Source organism: Falco peregrinus, chromosome 11, assembly GCF_023634155.1.
Source record: "Falco peregrinus isolate bFalPer1 chromosome 11, bFalPer1.pri, whole genome shotgun sequence".
NCBI classification, from domain to species: domain Eukaryota; kingdom Metazoa; phylum Chordata; class Aves; order Falconiformes; family Falconidae; genus Falco; species Falco peregrinus.
In genome coordinates this window covers 25,571,907-25,587,960 of record NC_073731.1, presented here as the reverse complement: position 1 = coordinate 25,587,960, position 16,054 = coordinate 25,571,907, and the positions used below count along the sequence as shown (strand labels likewise).

General features: G+C 38.9%; 2 protein-coding genes across 6 annotated transcripts in view; one reads left to right on the top strand and one right to left on the bottom strand.

The window, feature by feature from the left end:
- The window catches only part of IARS2 (isoleucyl-tRNA synthetase 2, mitochondrial), a 43,310-nt gene that overhangs the window by 26,231 nt on the left and 1,025 nt on the right, over positions 1 to 16,054 (bottom strand). For 2 of the 3 annotated variants that reach the window (XM_055816280.1, XM_055816281.1), the window contains 4 exons: positions 12,637 to 12,794; positions 12,342 to 12,434; positions 1,429 to 1,551; positions 263 to 419 (listed from right to left, as the gene is read on the bottom strand). In XM_055816280.1, coding sequence (XP_055672255.1) covers positions 263 to 389 — 127 coding nt within the window. In that variant the 5' untranslated portion in view covers positions 390 to 419; positions 1,429 to 1,551; positions 12,342 to 12,434; positions 12,637 to 12,794. Of the gene's footprint in view, positions 1 to 262; positions 420 to 1,428; positions 1,552 to 2,075; positions 2,353 to 12,341; positions 12,435 to 12,636; positions 12,795 to 16,054 lie in introns of those variants that run through there. The other variant, XM_055816279.1, reaches the window with a different exon arrangement.
- On the top strand, positions 2,476 to 15,793 carry BPNT1 (3'(2'), 5'-bisphosphate nucleotidase 1). 3 transcript variants are annotated; one of them, XM_055816282.1, is made up of 9 exons: positions 2,479 to 2,612; positions 5,903 to 6,027; positions 9,341 to 9,445; positions 9,694 to 9,801; positions 10,314 to 10,362; positions 11,300 to 11,391; positions 12,353 to 12,550; positions 13,266 to 13,371; positions 15,219 to 15,793. In XM_055816282.1, the coding sequence occupies exons 2-9, from the start codon at positions 5,911 to 5,913 to the stop codon at positions 15,365 to 15,367; spliced, it is 924 nt and encodes a 307-aa protein (XP_055672257.1). In that variant the 5' UTR covers positions 2,479 to 2,612; positions 5,903 to 5,910; the 3' UTR covers positions 15,368 to 15,793. The 3 variants fall into 3 exon arrangements, with proteins under 3 accessions (XP_055672258.1, XP_055672257.1, XP_027648963.1); XM_027793162.2 differs by lacking the exon at positions 2,479 to 2,612 and adding an exon at positions 2,971 to 2,993; XM_055816283.1 differs by lacking the exon at positions 5,903 to 6,027 and having other exon boundaries at positions 2,476 to 2,612.

Sequence of the window (16,054 nt, the reverse complement as noted above, 5' to 3'; positions counted from 1 at the left end):
ACCAAGAGGATGTCAATCTGATAAGCATCAGTTTCACGCCACTACACAGTTAAGCAAAGCAGAAATCCAAATCCTCTGCCCTGCCTTTGTTTTTTAAACCCATTGTCAGTGCTATGTATGTTCATTGCAGTAAAAAAAATCAAGCCCATGTTGCATTATCTCCTTTCATAAGATTCATTGTACTCGATCTACAAAAGAGGAGTAGGATGTACACATACTTAGGCCTACTTTTTCTATAAAGCTATCGCGAACAGTAGTTTACCTTTCCGTCGAATTTCCATTGGTGAAAGATTTTCAGCTCCTTTGACTTCTGACAATGCCTTCAACTCAATTGGCAATCCATGACAATCCCATCCTGGCATGTAATGTACTTTATAACCTCTCATCATGTAGAAACGATTAGTGATGTCTTTCAAAATCTGAAAAGACACAAGAGTCTGTTATCACTTCAGCTCCCCCATGTGGAATAGCTTCATTATTAATTATGATCCAAGCAAATATAAAATGCTGCATGATTTGTTTATATTTAAGATTATGCACTTGTGATTTTTCTTGTGCGTCATTTTGTACTTTGACAGAACCTCAGAGGACCTCTGATCAAAGGCATTCACGTTCAGTATAACCGAAATCTATAGTTTATAAACTTGCAAGACTTAAAGTGAACAAATCCTACTCACTCTCATTTTTAAAACGTTGACCTGGATCTACAGCGCTGGCCTAGTGCCTATTACTGCAGTCCAGGCTTTGGCACTAGTACTGCAAGAAGCTGTGGTCTAAAATGTGGTCACGCATTTTAGTCTTTCCCACCTTGTAGAATATGTAATGCTGTCATTCTCAGGACTATCTAAACATGTCCAAATATATTTAAGAGTAATATTTTAAAGCTGAAATTTGTATTTTAAAAGTCATCAGCATTTAGTCATTGCGATTCCATTGAGAATACCCAGATAAAATAAAAATAAATGCAATAGAATAAATTTACAAAATACTCAAAGGAAAAAAGAATAGCAAGGCACAGCTCAAACATGCATTGCAGTAACATTACATATACACACATAGAAATATACATTCACCTATATGTGTATGTGTGATACATTCAAAACACAAATAATCTGAGCATTTAATATTGCTTGGGAACGAATCACAGGCTGGGCTTTCTCTAAACAGACACTCTCTTTTTGCGGAAACATTCTGCCTCATAAATTAACACTCAGCATACAGGTACCACATACTACTATATGGTGTTTATGTCAAAGCATGGTATCTACACAGCCACAGTATTTGCTTTTTAAAAGCGCCATCTACCAAAATACCGAATGCTTTAAAGTGTTCTTGGTTTAAGTGGGAATAGAGAACACACAGGACATTATAGGAAGCGTTTACTACTTCAAAACTACTAGTAAAGAGTATGAACAAGCAAACATTTACTTTATTTAATGCATGGCCAACATGAGGGTCTCCATTGGCATAAGGTGGTCCATCATGCAGACAAAATTCCTGCTTTGTTTTCCTTTGCCTTTGCCACGAATACAGTTCCGAAAAACCGCATTTCTGTAGAGACAACAAGCAAACACCTAAATCATCACAGGTCTTTACGCTTCCAAAAAGCCTGCCTTTTGGCTAGATGATAGAATACTTAATAAAAGCAAACAAAGAAATTAACACACACGGAGCATTAACTTTTCTAAGTCTGTAAGAGGAGATGTTAGTAGTTTAAAGACATTAAAATGCCCGAGACAGGTATAATACTAAGCTGTAACATCATTATTCTGGCTCTCCACTGTCACAAGGGTCGTTCCTGCTTCTCCAAACGAAACCATAACAAACCTGCGAGTGCCCAGACCATCGGTAAGTAGCCGGAGACCCCGAGCTCCAGCTTTCTCCAGCGGCCAGCTCCAGAGGGCCTGGCCAGGCGCCCGCGGGAGCCCAGCCCCACCGGGGCGGCTGAGGCCGCAAGCGGGGCCCTGGCCCGCCACCCCGCGCTCCCTCCCGGGCCAGGCCCCACCGCACCGGCCAGGGCAGACCCCGCCCGTCCGGGGCCACGCACCCCGCGGCGAGCAGGCCCCGGCCGCTACCTGCTGCGTCTCCAGCTCGGCCTCGGGCTGCAGCCGCCCCGGCAGCTGCGCGGGGAAGCGGCTGTGCGGCAGCAGGACGGTGTCCCGGTACCGCGAGTCCTGCCGGTTCTCCTCCAGGGGCTGCCGGCTCTCGGCCTCCGAGGCGACGGGGCGCGCCCAGCCCCAGGCGGCCCCGGGCCGGGCGCGCAGCCCGACCCGCACCCGGGCCCCGGCCCAGGCCAGCGGCGGCGCCCGCCAGGCCCGAAACATCCTCTCGGGCCCCGTGCGACGCGCGCGGGGAACACTTCCGCCTGCGCTACGGCGAGCGGGAGGGGCCGCCCCCCGCACAGCGCGCTCCTCTCCCCGCCGCGGGGCCGAGCCAGAGGGCGGCTGTGCGGCGCTACCGGCCGGCAGGACCGTGAGGGCGGTTCGAGCCCAGTTGTAAAGGCGGCGGCGGCCGCCCAGCGCGATCGGGGCGGGATCTTCCTGGAGCAGCCGGGCCGGCGGAGGAGCGCAGCGGCCGCGGCCGGGAGCGAGGGACCAGCGTGGTTGGAGCGGGTGAGTCGGCCCGGTCACCCGCCGGGCCCTTCCCCGTTCGGCGCTGCCCGGTCACCCGCCGGGCCCTTCCCCGTTCGGAGCCCTGGTCAGCGCCCGGTAACGCTGCCCACGCTGGCCCTCCGGACCGCACTACAGTTCGCCACCGGGAACCCCAATTACAAGAGAATCAATCAGGAAGGAATAGGCTTTTTTTCCACCAACCCCCCCCTCCTTTTTTTTTTTTTTTTTTTTTTTTAATTTAAAAAAACCCGACAAACTCCGAAGGCCTCCCAGCACTTTACTGAAATGAGATTGTACCGTCTTTTTCCCCCTGGAAGCCTGCAGGCGAACCTCAGCGGGACCCTGGCGTTCCTGCTCCGAGTCCTAGCCTGCTTCTGCTGGGTAAATGCTGCCGCCTTCCATCACACAGAATAAATAGTTTATCTTTCGCTAAACCTGAGCCAAAGTTTATTGTAAAGAAACAGGGAGCTGTAGTCACTGGGGCTTTGAGGAGGCCAGAGGATGAAGTCCCAGTTCAGCACTGGCATTTAAAGGCGTGCGCTGTGCAATTGGCCATTTTCTCCTTCCGACAGGTGAAATTATAAATTTGGAAAATGGATGTTTGCAGAAAAGACACTGAAATCATAACATTAACAAATCGTTCATACTTGTTTTGATAAATTAATTGTAGCCATCCTGTGATACTTAAATATTTCAAAATTAACGTGTAACAAGAACTGGAGAACTCACTTATTTTAGTAGGTATCAAAGCAGGCTTGATTTGCCAGGTTGAGACCATTCAACAATTTGGTTACTAGGCTAGGAGAAATGATGGCTGGTCTTTGGAGGTCAAGGTAAGTTTTGAAAATAATACACAAATTTAAATTGAAGGACAGTTGCTGTGAAATCTTTGTAAACTGTACAGTTTTCTAAGAGTCAACCTTGTTTGTCTAAAGCAAGCAATATATTCCTGAATGTATAATGGCAGTATACATTAGACATTGCCCTCATCAGAAAGAATGTGCCATAAACTTATAAATAATTAGAGAACAAAACGTTACAGAGATTAAACACTTGTGATCAACTAGAACACACAGTTATCTAACCAAAAAGGTCCAACACACTAGAAAATGTGGCATGCAGGAGATGCAGCCCTGTAAAAATTTAAGGCACCTTTTGCAGTAGTAACATGCCCAGCGCTTCCTTAGTTTGTTACTCTGTATTGGGGAGAAGGGGTGTTGAACCTCCCATTTTAGTTTCTCTTAATAAAACATGTTTTTCATAAGAATATTTTACTTTTAAGGTTTGATTAGAGATTTCAGGTATAGGGTCACTACAGAAAGAAGGTATAGTTGTTTGCCTTAAGAACACCCCTAAAAAACGTGCCCCAGAAACTACTTGGGTCAAGCTTCAGGAACATAAGATAAATAGTACTTCTGTGTTGTTTCCTGAGTCTTTTGAAACTTTATGCAATCATTAAAAAAATAAAGCCTTTAAAACAATTTAACCTCATTTTACAAAGCAGGATCAAATATGCAGTAAAAGGACAAATTAAGAATGAGAAGCTGAGCATAAAAATCTTAATTATCTTCTGAGCTCAATTCTTTAACCCAAACTTCCCATCTAGTGTGCTTTTTTTTTTTTAACTGTCTCTCAGAAGTACTCGCATTCCAGTATGGAATGAGCTACATTCGATTTTCCTTCCTGTTAACTTGTTTCATATGATGGTACATAAAAAAGTATCTAAATTCCATGTGTTATGACATATTTTCTGTATGACTTTCAGTTGTTTGAGAGCTGGGTTTTGCCACAGGTAGCACACTGAGGATTTCCTCTGTAATCACTGTTACCAGTGCAAGACAGCCCGCGTGTGCGCTTTGGCTATAGACCTTGGCTATTTTACAGGACTCCAGAGCCCTTTGCTCCCATGCATGAGCTGTAAATAATAATTAACAGTAGCAGCTGTGCTTTTTGAATATACTTATACAATCACTCTACTCTTTTAGCTTCAGAGATATACAGACTATACAGATACCCATAACAGTGTTTCTAAATGCTGAAAAAGTTCTTAAACCAGCTAAACCTGTGATTTTGATACCTCAAACATTGCTGTTTGCTGTAAACAGATGTGAACTTGAGGTCGCATTGAGATCATCTACAGTAGCTAGCCTTATCACCTCATTATATTATACTATACCAAGTAGATACCTCAAGCAAGAAAGGAAAGGTATTGCGTAACAACCTATTGCCACTTAAGCAATACTTGCTGCAAATAATGTGAGGGAAGCCTAATATATCATCTTCTATGTGGTGATTAATCAATTCCTCTGTATTTTTTTCTAGCTCTGGGCTCAAGTGTCTACTTGGGGTATATCATTATATCATACATGTGAGCCCAACCCAAAAAAACACGTAATCTACACAGAAAAAACTGACAGGAAAACATTAAAAGCGATTAGCTCTGCCTTTTAAAGAATACAATGTGGTTATCAGTACTACTTTTTCCTGACAGAGAAAAGCTGAGAGGAATGGATGATGTTTTTTGCAAGTGTGAGAGTTATTCTCCTGTTTGGGAGCTGAAGGCATCGTGATTTGCTCTGATGTGTGTTGGGGAACAGATGTAGAAAACAATACAATAGGAAGAATGTCAGGACATGCTGTGTTGAGGAGAGGAAGGAAGATGTAATACATTTTCTTAAATCAAGAGTAGTAAAAGAAATGCAGAAAGGATGGTAAAACGTAAATAAACAGGCTTCTGCATACAAGTGCAGTGTTTGCAGTATCTTGAGTATCATTAGCCTATTTTGTGTCCACAATTAGGCCATCTACAAAAGCCTATTTTATATTTAAACAAATTAAAGTAGTGAGTAAAATTGCTGTTGTCATCCTTTCTTGAGCCTTGTACTTTAGTCTGGGCACCAACCAACTCTGTAGGTTTGATCCTGAAAAAATTACCTTTGTTCAAAATGTACAAAAAATGAGTACTGTGTGTAGATATATCCTTTCTTAAAATTTCTGATAAAGAGTTTCTGCTGCTGTTCTTGTTTAATGCCAGATTTTATTTTAGTGAGAACTAGGTTCACTGTTACACAGAGCATGGATATTTGAAAAATCTTCTCTAAAATGGCTATATATCCCTGTGTTTCTTAATTGTATTTTTAAAAAAGTCAAAGCTCACTTCATTACTACTCACTGGCAGTAACCCACTTTCCCCTTCCTATCCGCTTAAACTGTATCTGTTTTGCAACATTATATAAAATATTTTCTTCCTTGTCTTGAAATGTACAAGTTTGCTTTTTGTTTCTTTTCAGCTTTCAGTATGGCTTCTCCAGCTTTACTCATGCGTGTGGTTGCCTCTGCATATTCCATTGCAGAAAAAGCGGCAACAATTGTTAGAAATGTAATGGCTGCGGGAGATCTGGGGATAGTGGAGAAGGTATTACTTTTACTTTGTTCTAATTTAATTTCTCTTATTAATACTGAATTAGATACAGGTCAAAGTGGTATTTTCAGAGATCAGCAGCTGGGGAAAGAAATACAGTCCTCACCTCTCTTGATACAAGAAATATTCCTTACTAAAGGATTAAAATAGCACTGGAAGGAAATACAGTCCTTACCTCTCTGATACCAGAAATATTCCTTATTAAAGAATTAAAAAAGCACTGGAGAAGTGTTTTTTGACCAATATTTTTAAAGAATGTTCAGACACTTTCAAGAAACACACCATAATTTTGTCCTGATTCCCCTCACAAAACACAAGTTTTGGATAGCATGTCAGAAATCATAATGCAGCATCTTTCTCATTTATTTCCATACCTATGTTTTAACATCTGTAGTACAGCTTAAAGTACTGTGCCTTTGATTAATTTTGGATTAGGATAAATCAGTGCTGAGTTTCTTAAGCTATAAAGAACCTTAGATTTGATTGTAAATCAGTTTTCAATATAAATTTGGAGCTTCAACTTTAATTCTAAATAGGAAACAAAAATGAAATCAGTTATCTGCCTAAAGTTCTTAATTTGCTCTGAGTTAGTAAGATGCACTGATAAGCCAGGACCTTTGTTTTGACTATAGTACTAGAATAGGTGGAATTAACTTTTGAAATTAATTCCAGCTTTACAGGTATGTCACAATATTATGGACTGCATTAAGTATCTATATTTTTTTTGTCTTTACGTTGAAGTAATTGTTGGTATTTACATTCTTTACATTTAAGCAAGCACTTTCAGCCAGTTTTAAAGAAAAGCCTAATCCTTTATGACTTCTACTGTCAGTTCAGACAGTAGATACAAAAAGATTATTTTCCTTTTTCATCAGTTATCTTCACCACTATGAAAACTTTTGCAAGTTTTTCTTACACTCTTTTTTTCCTAAGCAATCAAAATCAGAGGTATGGGGAGAGAATTAAAAAAAAACACCCCAAACTGGAGACTAATGATCTGTGTTTTCAAAATTATTTAGATGCATAGCAGGATTCTCAGACACTTGTATGTACAATTATACTCTCCCACATAATCTCCTTTTAGGTTCTTGGAAAAACTAATGCAGCTTCACTACAAGAAAGCCTTAAAATACTTGCATCCAGAGGTACAAAGGAAGCACTATCTGTACTATGATTAACCTGTTAATTTTAAATGCATAATCAAGTTTCCTTAAGCTTATTTTTTAAGAGTCCAGCAAGTTTAAGGTAATTTTAACTACAACTAAATGCTGGCTTCTATCAGTTTAATTCACTTTCCCTTTAAATAAAATTACATGTATTAATATTATTTCCCAGTAAATCAGAAATGCATTGCTCAATCATATTTTAATATAATAAAACAGCAAATGAACACAGTTTAAGCTCTATAACCAATTAATACTTATAAATATAGCATAACAAAAATGATCAGAAGCAACAGGTGATACTGGTTCTAAACAGGACTGGTTATACCTACTTTCTATTTAAATGAATACTACAAACACACAAAATTAGATCAACAACAATGACCAACAGAAGAGGTTCCTGTTTTAGGGACTAGTGATTTCAGAATTCCTGCAAGCTTATTGTCAAAGGTGGCTGATGAAGAAAGAGGAAAAATGCAAGAGAGAGAACCTGTTATGTGTCTGTGCTTTATAGTCTGGTGGGAAGAGGTGCACAAGAACAGAAAGTGCTGTTTCTTACCATTCTCAGCGAGCAAACATCAAGACCAATTTCAATCGGCCTTACTGAAAGCTTTAGAAGAGCTAGGATGCCAGTGTTCCACCTTCTCCCTCAACACATTGACCTCCCATCCATTTATTTATCTCGATGAGGAATAGTTCAAATACAGTTGAATTTTTACTCTCCTGATATCCAGTTTTATTTCCCCTTGTCAGCTCTAAGCTCTCCATTTATATTGCTTCTCCTTTAGCATTTTTACTTCTTTTTTTCTCTCCCTTTTTTGGTAGGTAGACATTTTATCCAGCCATTCTTGCATTGTTGGTAACTGTTTTGAGAAACTATTTTATACTGGTTTATGTGCTGTGCTGAACAAAGGACATTCTCTGCAATAACCTGATCTTTCTAAGTCTAAGCTTAGTGCCAAATTCAACCCAATTTATTAGGGGACAAGAAGGAAATTCCAAAGAAAAGTACCAAGTTTCATGGAAGTAGGCAATCAGATATGGGACCGACTTGGTTTTGAGCATGCAAAAATTAACCCATAACATGATTTTAAATGGAATATTCCATTCCTATCTATAGCTAACTTCTGTAGTTGGATAGAACACACTTCATGTTGTCACCAAATAAGATATAAGCAGATAAAATTTTTGTTTGATTCAACTAAGATGCAAATCCTTGGGTGAACTGACTTTCTTAATTCCACTGCTAACAAGTATTTCTTACTGGTATTCTGTCCCTGGACCTAAAGGGCTCCTCCATTCATAGGTACGTGAAGATTAAGGCAGGGAAGTATTAATAACTTACCCAATTCCACTATATAACAGGTTATTAATGTTTAAGAAGAAATTACTGTAACCCATCTGGCCACATACATTTGGCTGCACTGCATCTTTTGGGAAGGCTTTCAGTCATTGTTTCATGTCATCTTGAGACACCAAATCCACTGTTTCCTGTCTAGTATTTTTGCTGGAAAAAAGTGTATGGGTGTTACTGTCTAGTTAAATTTCATTGATTAGTTTCTGGCCCTCCTTGGTCTTTCTTTGCTAAACTAAGGAACTGCTCACTACTTAGAAGATTATACATCATAATTGCTTCCAGTTGTTTCTTTTTTTTTAAACAAGTTAGATTAATTGGACCTTTGAATCGCCTTTTACTAACACCTTCCCTATATTGGCCCTCTGTCCTAATTTGCCGTGTCTCCCCAGTGAGCCTTAAAATATTTTTTCCTGTTAACTAACTAATTTTTTGTTATCTCTCCTCTTGTATTTATTTGGGTTCATACTTGTATTAATTTATTCTGTGTGGTATTTGCACAAATACATATTCCGTACAACTGCACCAGTGCATGAGAAGAACACAGCATATAAATATTGTTCTAATATCATACCAGTCTATCTTAGTTCTGGAGCATACAGGGAGTCTCTACTTTCAGTTTTTAGCCTGCCTCTCTCAAGATCACTTACTAGGTTGATGATTTATCAAATTAGACTTCTTTTCTATTACAAGGTAGATACTCAGAGTGATATATGGGCCATTGCACTGTGAGGTTTGTTGTTGTTGTTGTTGTTTGGAAATACAGAAATTCCTATCCATCCTTTCACAGACTGGAGCCAATGACTTGCAGACCAAAGCTGACAGACTGGTACAAATGAGCATTTGTGCTTCCCTGGCACGGAAGTTTCCCAAGGTGACAATTATAGGAGAAGAAGTAAGTACCTGGTTTGTTTCATACTAACAATTTAACTTGCTATAACTTGCAGTAGAATTTGCTTTGGCAGGTTTTAGGAAATCGTTTGGGGTTTTTTTTGTTGATTTTTTTTTAATAGTATTTTCATCCCATTTCATCTTTCCACTGCATTAGCTTCATCAGGTAAGCTGCAAGCAAATCCAGTTCTAAGGCAAATTCAAGTGACTCCAACACCTTTTTCCAAATAATTCTGAGAATCCTTTTGTTAGGAACTACCCACTGATGAGGTAACCGAGGACTTAATTGAAGATGGTCACTGTGAAGAAATACTGAAGAAAACTTGTCCTGCTCAATACATGGGAATTAAAGAGGAGGAGGTAATGCTATACATATGTTTTCCTATTTTACACTCTTAACTACATTACTTACTGATTTTAGCTAAGGATGTATTAAGAAAAAACATGATTTCAGGGTTGCCAGTTTTTCTGTTTAGTTTGAAAACTGAAATGTAGTCACAGGAATCACAGCTCCAGAGCTGGAAATGCTGCATAGCTTTGTGTACAATAACGAGAAATGGAAATTTGATTTTTACAACTTGTGATTCAAATTAATTTGGAAGGAATCTACTTTGGACATAAGAGAGTAATGTCATTTCCATGTTCAGTTTAAGCTTCCTATTAAGATATTTGCTGAGAAGTTCCAGTCAGTTTTTAAGCTTTTTTTGTGTAAAATACTACTGTGGCTTCAGCCGTATCATAATGTTGAAAATTCAAATCTCTATTTCCTTGCTGCTATAAGGAAATAAAAGCACTAAAATAAAATTTATTCTTTGCATGGTAATTTACATTATTTGCATTTGTTAATTTTCCTTACTTTTTTATTTTTAAAGCTTGTAATATGGGTTGATCCCTTGGATGGAACCAAGGAGTACACTGAAGGTTGGCTTCTCTTTTAATTCTGCTAATTAAAAAAAAAATACAGCAATGTAATAAAGTAGCACATACATGCAGATAGTTTTATGACAGAAGTTACATAGACTATTGTTTCTTGAGGCTGATATTGTTTCTGGCTTTGAGTTCTATGGAATTTTTTAATCATTCTATTCAGTTCTAACCAGTACTGAATATTTCTGACACGCTACTGAGTGTCCACCGGTATTCATCATTTCAGGGAGCAAAGGGCTGCCTTTGATTGCTGGCAGGTTGTGTTAAGTTTTCAGTCAGACTCACAAATTTTGCATACTTTGAACTCAGGGACTAAATCTCCCATTTGCACATGAATATGCTCAATTACATTTACATCTTCCTCTTGAAACAACCCAAATACCACAGCTGTATTTGTAGCCCTTCCAAATAAAACATCTTTCCGCAAATCATAATTTTTCAGTTATGGGAAGAAACTTTTTTCAGGAAGGCCTAATTTGTCCCCATAGACATAGACTCTAAAATTTATTAAAAAGAAAAACCTCCAAAATCAATATGCTGAAACTAATCTCCTGCTGCATCTTTTAGTGAAAAAGATGTACCAGTGTCAACACATTGCTAGTTTTGAATACTGTTGAAGAATTCACACCACAATTATAGAACGTCATCATATACTGCTATTTAGTTGTATCTTTAAAGTTTTCTCATTATGTGTTAATTAGAATTCTCTTAATAGAACTAAATTATATCAGGGGCATTATTTTTGCAGACCTTAAGGCTAAAAAAAATACTACCCAACCTATTACATCTGAAAATCCTGATTAGTATTTGCATTTTTATGATACCACCCTGTGTATCAACTTCTGGACTTTAATTGAAGGGTTGTTTTTTTTTAATATATATATTCTTTCTTTTTTTCAAGCATATCTACATTCATATTATTTCTGTACAGGTCTCCTTGACCACGTAACAGTTCTTATTGGAATTGCTTATGGAGGCAAAGCAATAGCAGGAGTTATTAACCAGCCATACTACAACTATGAGGTATTAAATGTATTGATTTGTTTAAAAGTTAGGTGATTTCTAACTGTCACTTCTAAGCCATTTCCAGTTAGTACCTTTCAAATGACAAGCAGTGTGTAGTGGAACTAATGTTGTAATATAAGGTGTTCGGTCTTTTTATTAGATATATACAGTTTTGAGAAACTGAATCTCAGGGACCTATTAACAGCCATACTGAATCCTGAGGCTTGTGTAATACAGTATATATTACATATATACTACACTTACTACTACACTACATATAAAGTACATACTGTAAAACAAGTACAGATCAGTGCTTTGGCAGTCTTTGCTAGATATTCTTTAGTAAATCCATGCAATACGTGAATGTGTGCCATAAATCTCCAGCCCTAAATAAACCAAGAGTACTTGTCACTGACAGCTGGGTTAGAGTGTATCAGGCCAGGTTTCAGGTATAAGTCCAGGATGGCCAACCTACAGGCATTCACACATTTGGAGATAATTTCAGTATTAATCTGTGAGGGGGAAAAAGCTCATGATACAGGCTGATGAATTAAACTTACTAAAATTGAAAGAAAAAGCTCTCGAGCTGATGTAATGCATATCATCAGCTGCATCTATATGTGGTATATGTATGATGAAACATTTAAAATTACAAGATATGTTCAGTTATGGATTGTGCCTGAAGTATGGAGATATACAAATAATAATTTGTCGGTCAATGGAGGCAGGATGTAACGTACCACCACAATGTCACAGATAAATGAGTAAATAATGTCATTGCCTTAGAGGGAAAGAGCGGGTTTCTCACTGTGGGCTCTAGAGTAGTTATTTTTACGTGCCACTGTTTAAATGCATAACCCAGTATTAATATTATACTCCCTGATACGCAAAGATGTCTCTAGGTACTTCTTTCCATTTCTGCTTTCAGTGCTGATCGCAATGATTACCCATCACTTGGACTTGTGTACCTTTTTTGTAGGCAGGAGCTGACGCTGTGCTGGGCAGGACAATCTGGGGAGTCCTGGGCATAGGTGCCTTTGGATTTCAGCTCACAGAAGCACCTGCTGGGAAACACATCATCGTTACCACCCGTTCTCACAGCAGTACCCTGGTCAACGAGTGCATCAGTGCCTTGAATCCAGACAGTGTCATCAGAGTTGGAGGAGCAGGAAACAAGGTATGAAACTCCAAATCTTTTGGTTTTACTGGAAGGTGGTATCTTTGGAATAAGAAAAAGACCTTTTAAAGAAATCATTTGCTTACTTGCATGAATGTACAGCAGACTTCCTCTTCCTTCCCCAGCTCATTTTTTCTTCATTCCTAGCATTCAGTCTGCTGTAAGGTAGACAGAGGTACAGAAACATTTGTAACAGTGGCTGTGGTGGTCATGGCTGAGGTCCATCTTCCCCAGTATTCTGTTTCTAGGGGAGAAAATTAAAAGTTATAACACCAGAATGACTGAATGGGAATTCAATTTAATGACAATTATAGACATTTCCTTCTGTTCATGTTAATACAGTTCTTATTCCAACTACCTAGCAGCACATACAAAAGGATAAAAATAGGAGTACACAGTGATATTTCCTTTGCAAAAGTTTTCTGCATATAGGGAATACTCATTTGCTACAGTTTGTAAAGCTTAGTTTTGTCATGGCTGTCATAAGCAGAGTGTCCAATCTCTTTTCTCCAATGTGTGCAAGGCAAAAATGGCAACAAGACAACACGGAGATAGTTTCCACTTTATTTTTTTTAGTACTCTCACAAGATGGGAATTCTTGTTTCTGAAACTAAAAGTACACACACTGATCTAATCCCTGTTTCCTGGTGTTATTTTTACCCATTTCTAAATGCCTAGATCCTTTGCAATGATTGCCACTCTCTATTCATAACAGATCATTCAACTTGTAGAAGGCAAGGCATCTGCTTATATATTTGCCAGTCCTGGGTGTAAGAAATGGGATACATGTGCACCTGAAGCTATTCTACATGCCGTGGGAGGTAAGTTAATAGTATTCAGAATTCCAAGATAAATTAAATTATATCAATTAAAAGCTATTTATACTTTTCATAGAAAAAAAGAGTTTCCAAACATGGAAAATATTTTTAAATAGTCATGATTCACTAGGAGCTTTGAGCCCTGTGAAATCAACAGTAACTCCAAAGGGACAGCAAATTATGCTCTGGAAAGCATGAATGATCTGTTTTGTCCTGGACTAATATGGTCAATAATTGTTAGATAATTAAAAAAACAGCAGGTCAAGGGAGGTGATCCTCCCTCGCTACTCCACTCTCAAGAGACTCCACCTGGAGTGCTGCGTTCAGCTCTGTGGCCCCCAGCGTAAGAAGGACATGGACCTGCTGGAGTGAGTCCAGAGGAGGGGCAGGAAGATGCTCAGAGGGCTGAAGCACCTCTCCTATGAAGACAGGCTGAGAGAGTTGGGGTTGTTCAGCCTGGAGAAGGCTCTGGGGATACCTTACAGCGGCCTTCCAGGAGTTAAAGGGCACTTGTAAGAATGATGGGTCTGACAGACTTTTTAGTAGGGTCTATAGTGACAGGACAAGGGGGAATGGTTTTAAAGTAAAAAGAGGGTAGATTTAGATTAGGTATTGGGAAGAAATCCTTCACTGTGAGGGTGCTGAGACACGGGCACAGGTTGCCCAGAGAAGCTGTGGATGCCCCATCCCCAGGGGTGTTCAAGGCCAGGCTGGACAGGGCTTTGAGCAGCCTGGTCTAGTGGAAGGTGTCCCTGCCCAAGGCAAGGGGGTTGGAACTAAATGATCTTTAACGCCCCTTCCAACCCAAACCATACTATGGCAAAAGCCAAAATCCAAAATTATGGGTATATTAATTTTAATATTTTAAAAATAAATGTGGTTTTTTTTCATTGGCTTCTATTTTACAGTAAAATCACACTGTCCTACTAACTGGATATAATAGTGTGGACACTGGATTCTTTAAAATAACAAAAGTAGGCCAAATCATGAGGTTGTTCCTTCAATGTACAAACTCCAAAATTGAGTCATTCATTTAATTCAGTGGTGTTCAGCCAACATAAGCCACTTCACCTTTCTAGGGGGTAAGAGATTAGAGAAGTTACAAAAAGTCTCGCTAACAAGTATCTGAATATGTTTTATTGTTATACTACTTCTGCTTTTTGCTTTGATAGATCTTTTACCACTGTATGCTAAAGTTGTGGGGTTTGATCTCCTAAATTCTGTCAAGTGAGGACAACAGTGTTCATAAATAATGACATTATTTAAGTCCTCTGCAGTCTCTGGTGTTGATAACTGGGATAGCTTTAAACAGGTTAGCTCAGGCACAAAAACCCACCAATCTGGGGCAGCAGTGCTGTATTTAGGCTCCTTGATATGTAGGTATCTCGTGGTTAAATTAGCTTTGATAAAGATCTGCGTTGCTCTTGCTAAGTAATTCTAGAAAACTAGTTTAAAACCAGCTGGGGTACTTCTATATTATGTTAGTTTGTTGAATAGATTTACCCTGGGTTTTACTTTAACTGAGGATTCTTGTTTCCTTCTTATCCACCATCAATGTAAAAAAATACTCAGGAAGTATTTTAATTAATCCATGCGAGAGAGATGTTGTTTTCTTTTTCCTGAAACACAAGTTAAGGTATTGTTGAAAGAAAATGAAACCATTACTTGGTTTCAGTCAATGAAAAACTGTCACATTTGAACTGGGAGCAAAGATACTTCACATCTGGAGACAGGCATGTGTACACCAAAGACTGACTGTTTTGTTTAGTTATTATCATTTGTACTAATAAAATAGATCCTCTCTCTCCAACTTTTGCTTGCTGGAATGTTAATTTTTATTTTCTTTGCAGGCAAGATAACTGATATCCATGGAAATTCATTTCAGTATAACAAGGAAGTGAAACACATGAATTCAGCTGGGATCCTTGCCACTTTGAGAAATTACGACTATTATTCCAGTCGTATTCCTAACACTGTTAAACAATCTCTTGTGCCTTAAAGCAGCAAAGCATCTTTGCTTGGCCTGGAAGGCTGAAAAAGTGAGCTTGGAAAAAAAGAAAGAAGATAACTGAGGTTGAAATTTTGTTTTATAGAATCTGAACTGAATTCTTACATTAAGGCGTTCAATAATTTCAAAATTACATAAAGAATCTCTAGGTATACAGTGGATCAAATTGTTTTGCTGCGTTTAGCAGACAACATCAAAACAGTCACATTTCTTCAATAGTTGTTTTCCATATTCTTTGGAGTATTCGTTCTTCATTACTGTGCTTAATATACTGTTAATCATAATACTACTGTCCAAAAATAATCTTGATATTCAGGGCACAAAATCATGTTAAGTCCTTTACCTGATCTTGCTCAATGATTTTTGTTGTATGTAGTCAACAAGGGTTTATTGTGTTAAATACAAATGCACTAAGAATTTGCCTGGATGGATTAGACCATTTATAAGAAAGTTGACAGTTTTGGTTCTTAGAAGTGAATCTTTGAATTTTTCGACCTGCGCTCAGTTTTGGAATGGCAGAGATTGCTATTTGTGGTGAGCTAGGTTGTCTGAGTTTTGCAGGAGCAAGGACACAGTCCAGCTGGGCCTCTGACATCTCAAGCAGGGGTTCTTGGATCACTGATCCATTGAAGATCAGTGAAGCATTAATACAGCAGGGCTCAGGACACCTCAGTCACC

Coding starts and splice junctions, on each gene's coding strand:
- BPNT1 (XM_055816282.1), top strand. CDS start 5,911: ATGGCTTCTCCAGCTTTACTCATGCGTGTGGTTGCCTCTGCATATTCC. Junction 9,802..10,313: donor TGGGAATTAAAGAGGAGGAG/GTAATGCTATAC, acceptor TTATTTTTAAAG/CTTGTAATATGGGTTGATCC. Junction 10,363..11,299: donor AACCAAGGAGTACACTGAAG/GTTGGCTTCTCT, acceptor ATTTCTGTACAG/GTCTCCTTGACCACGTAACA.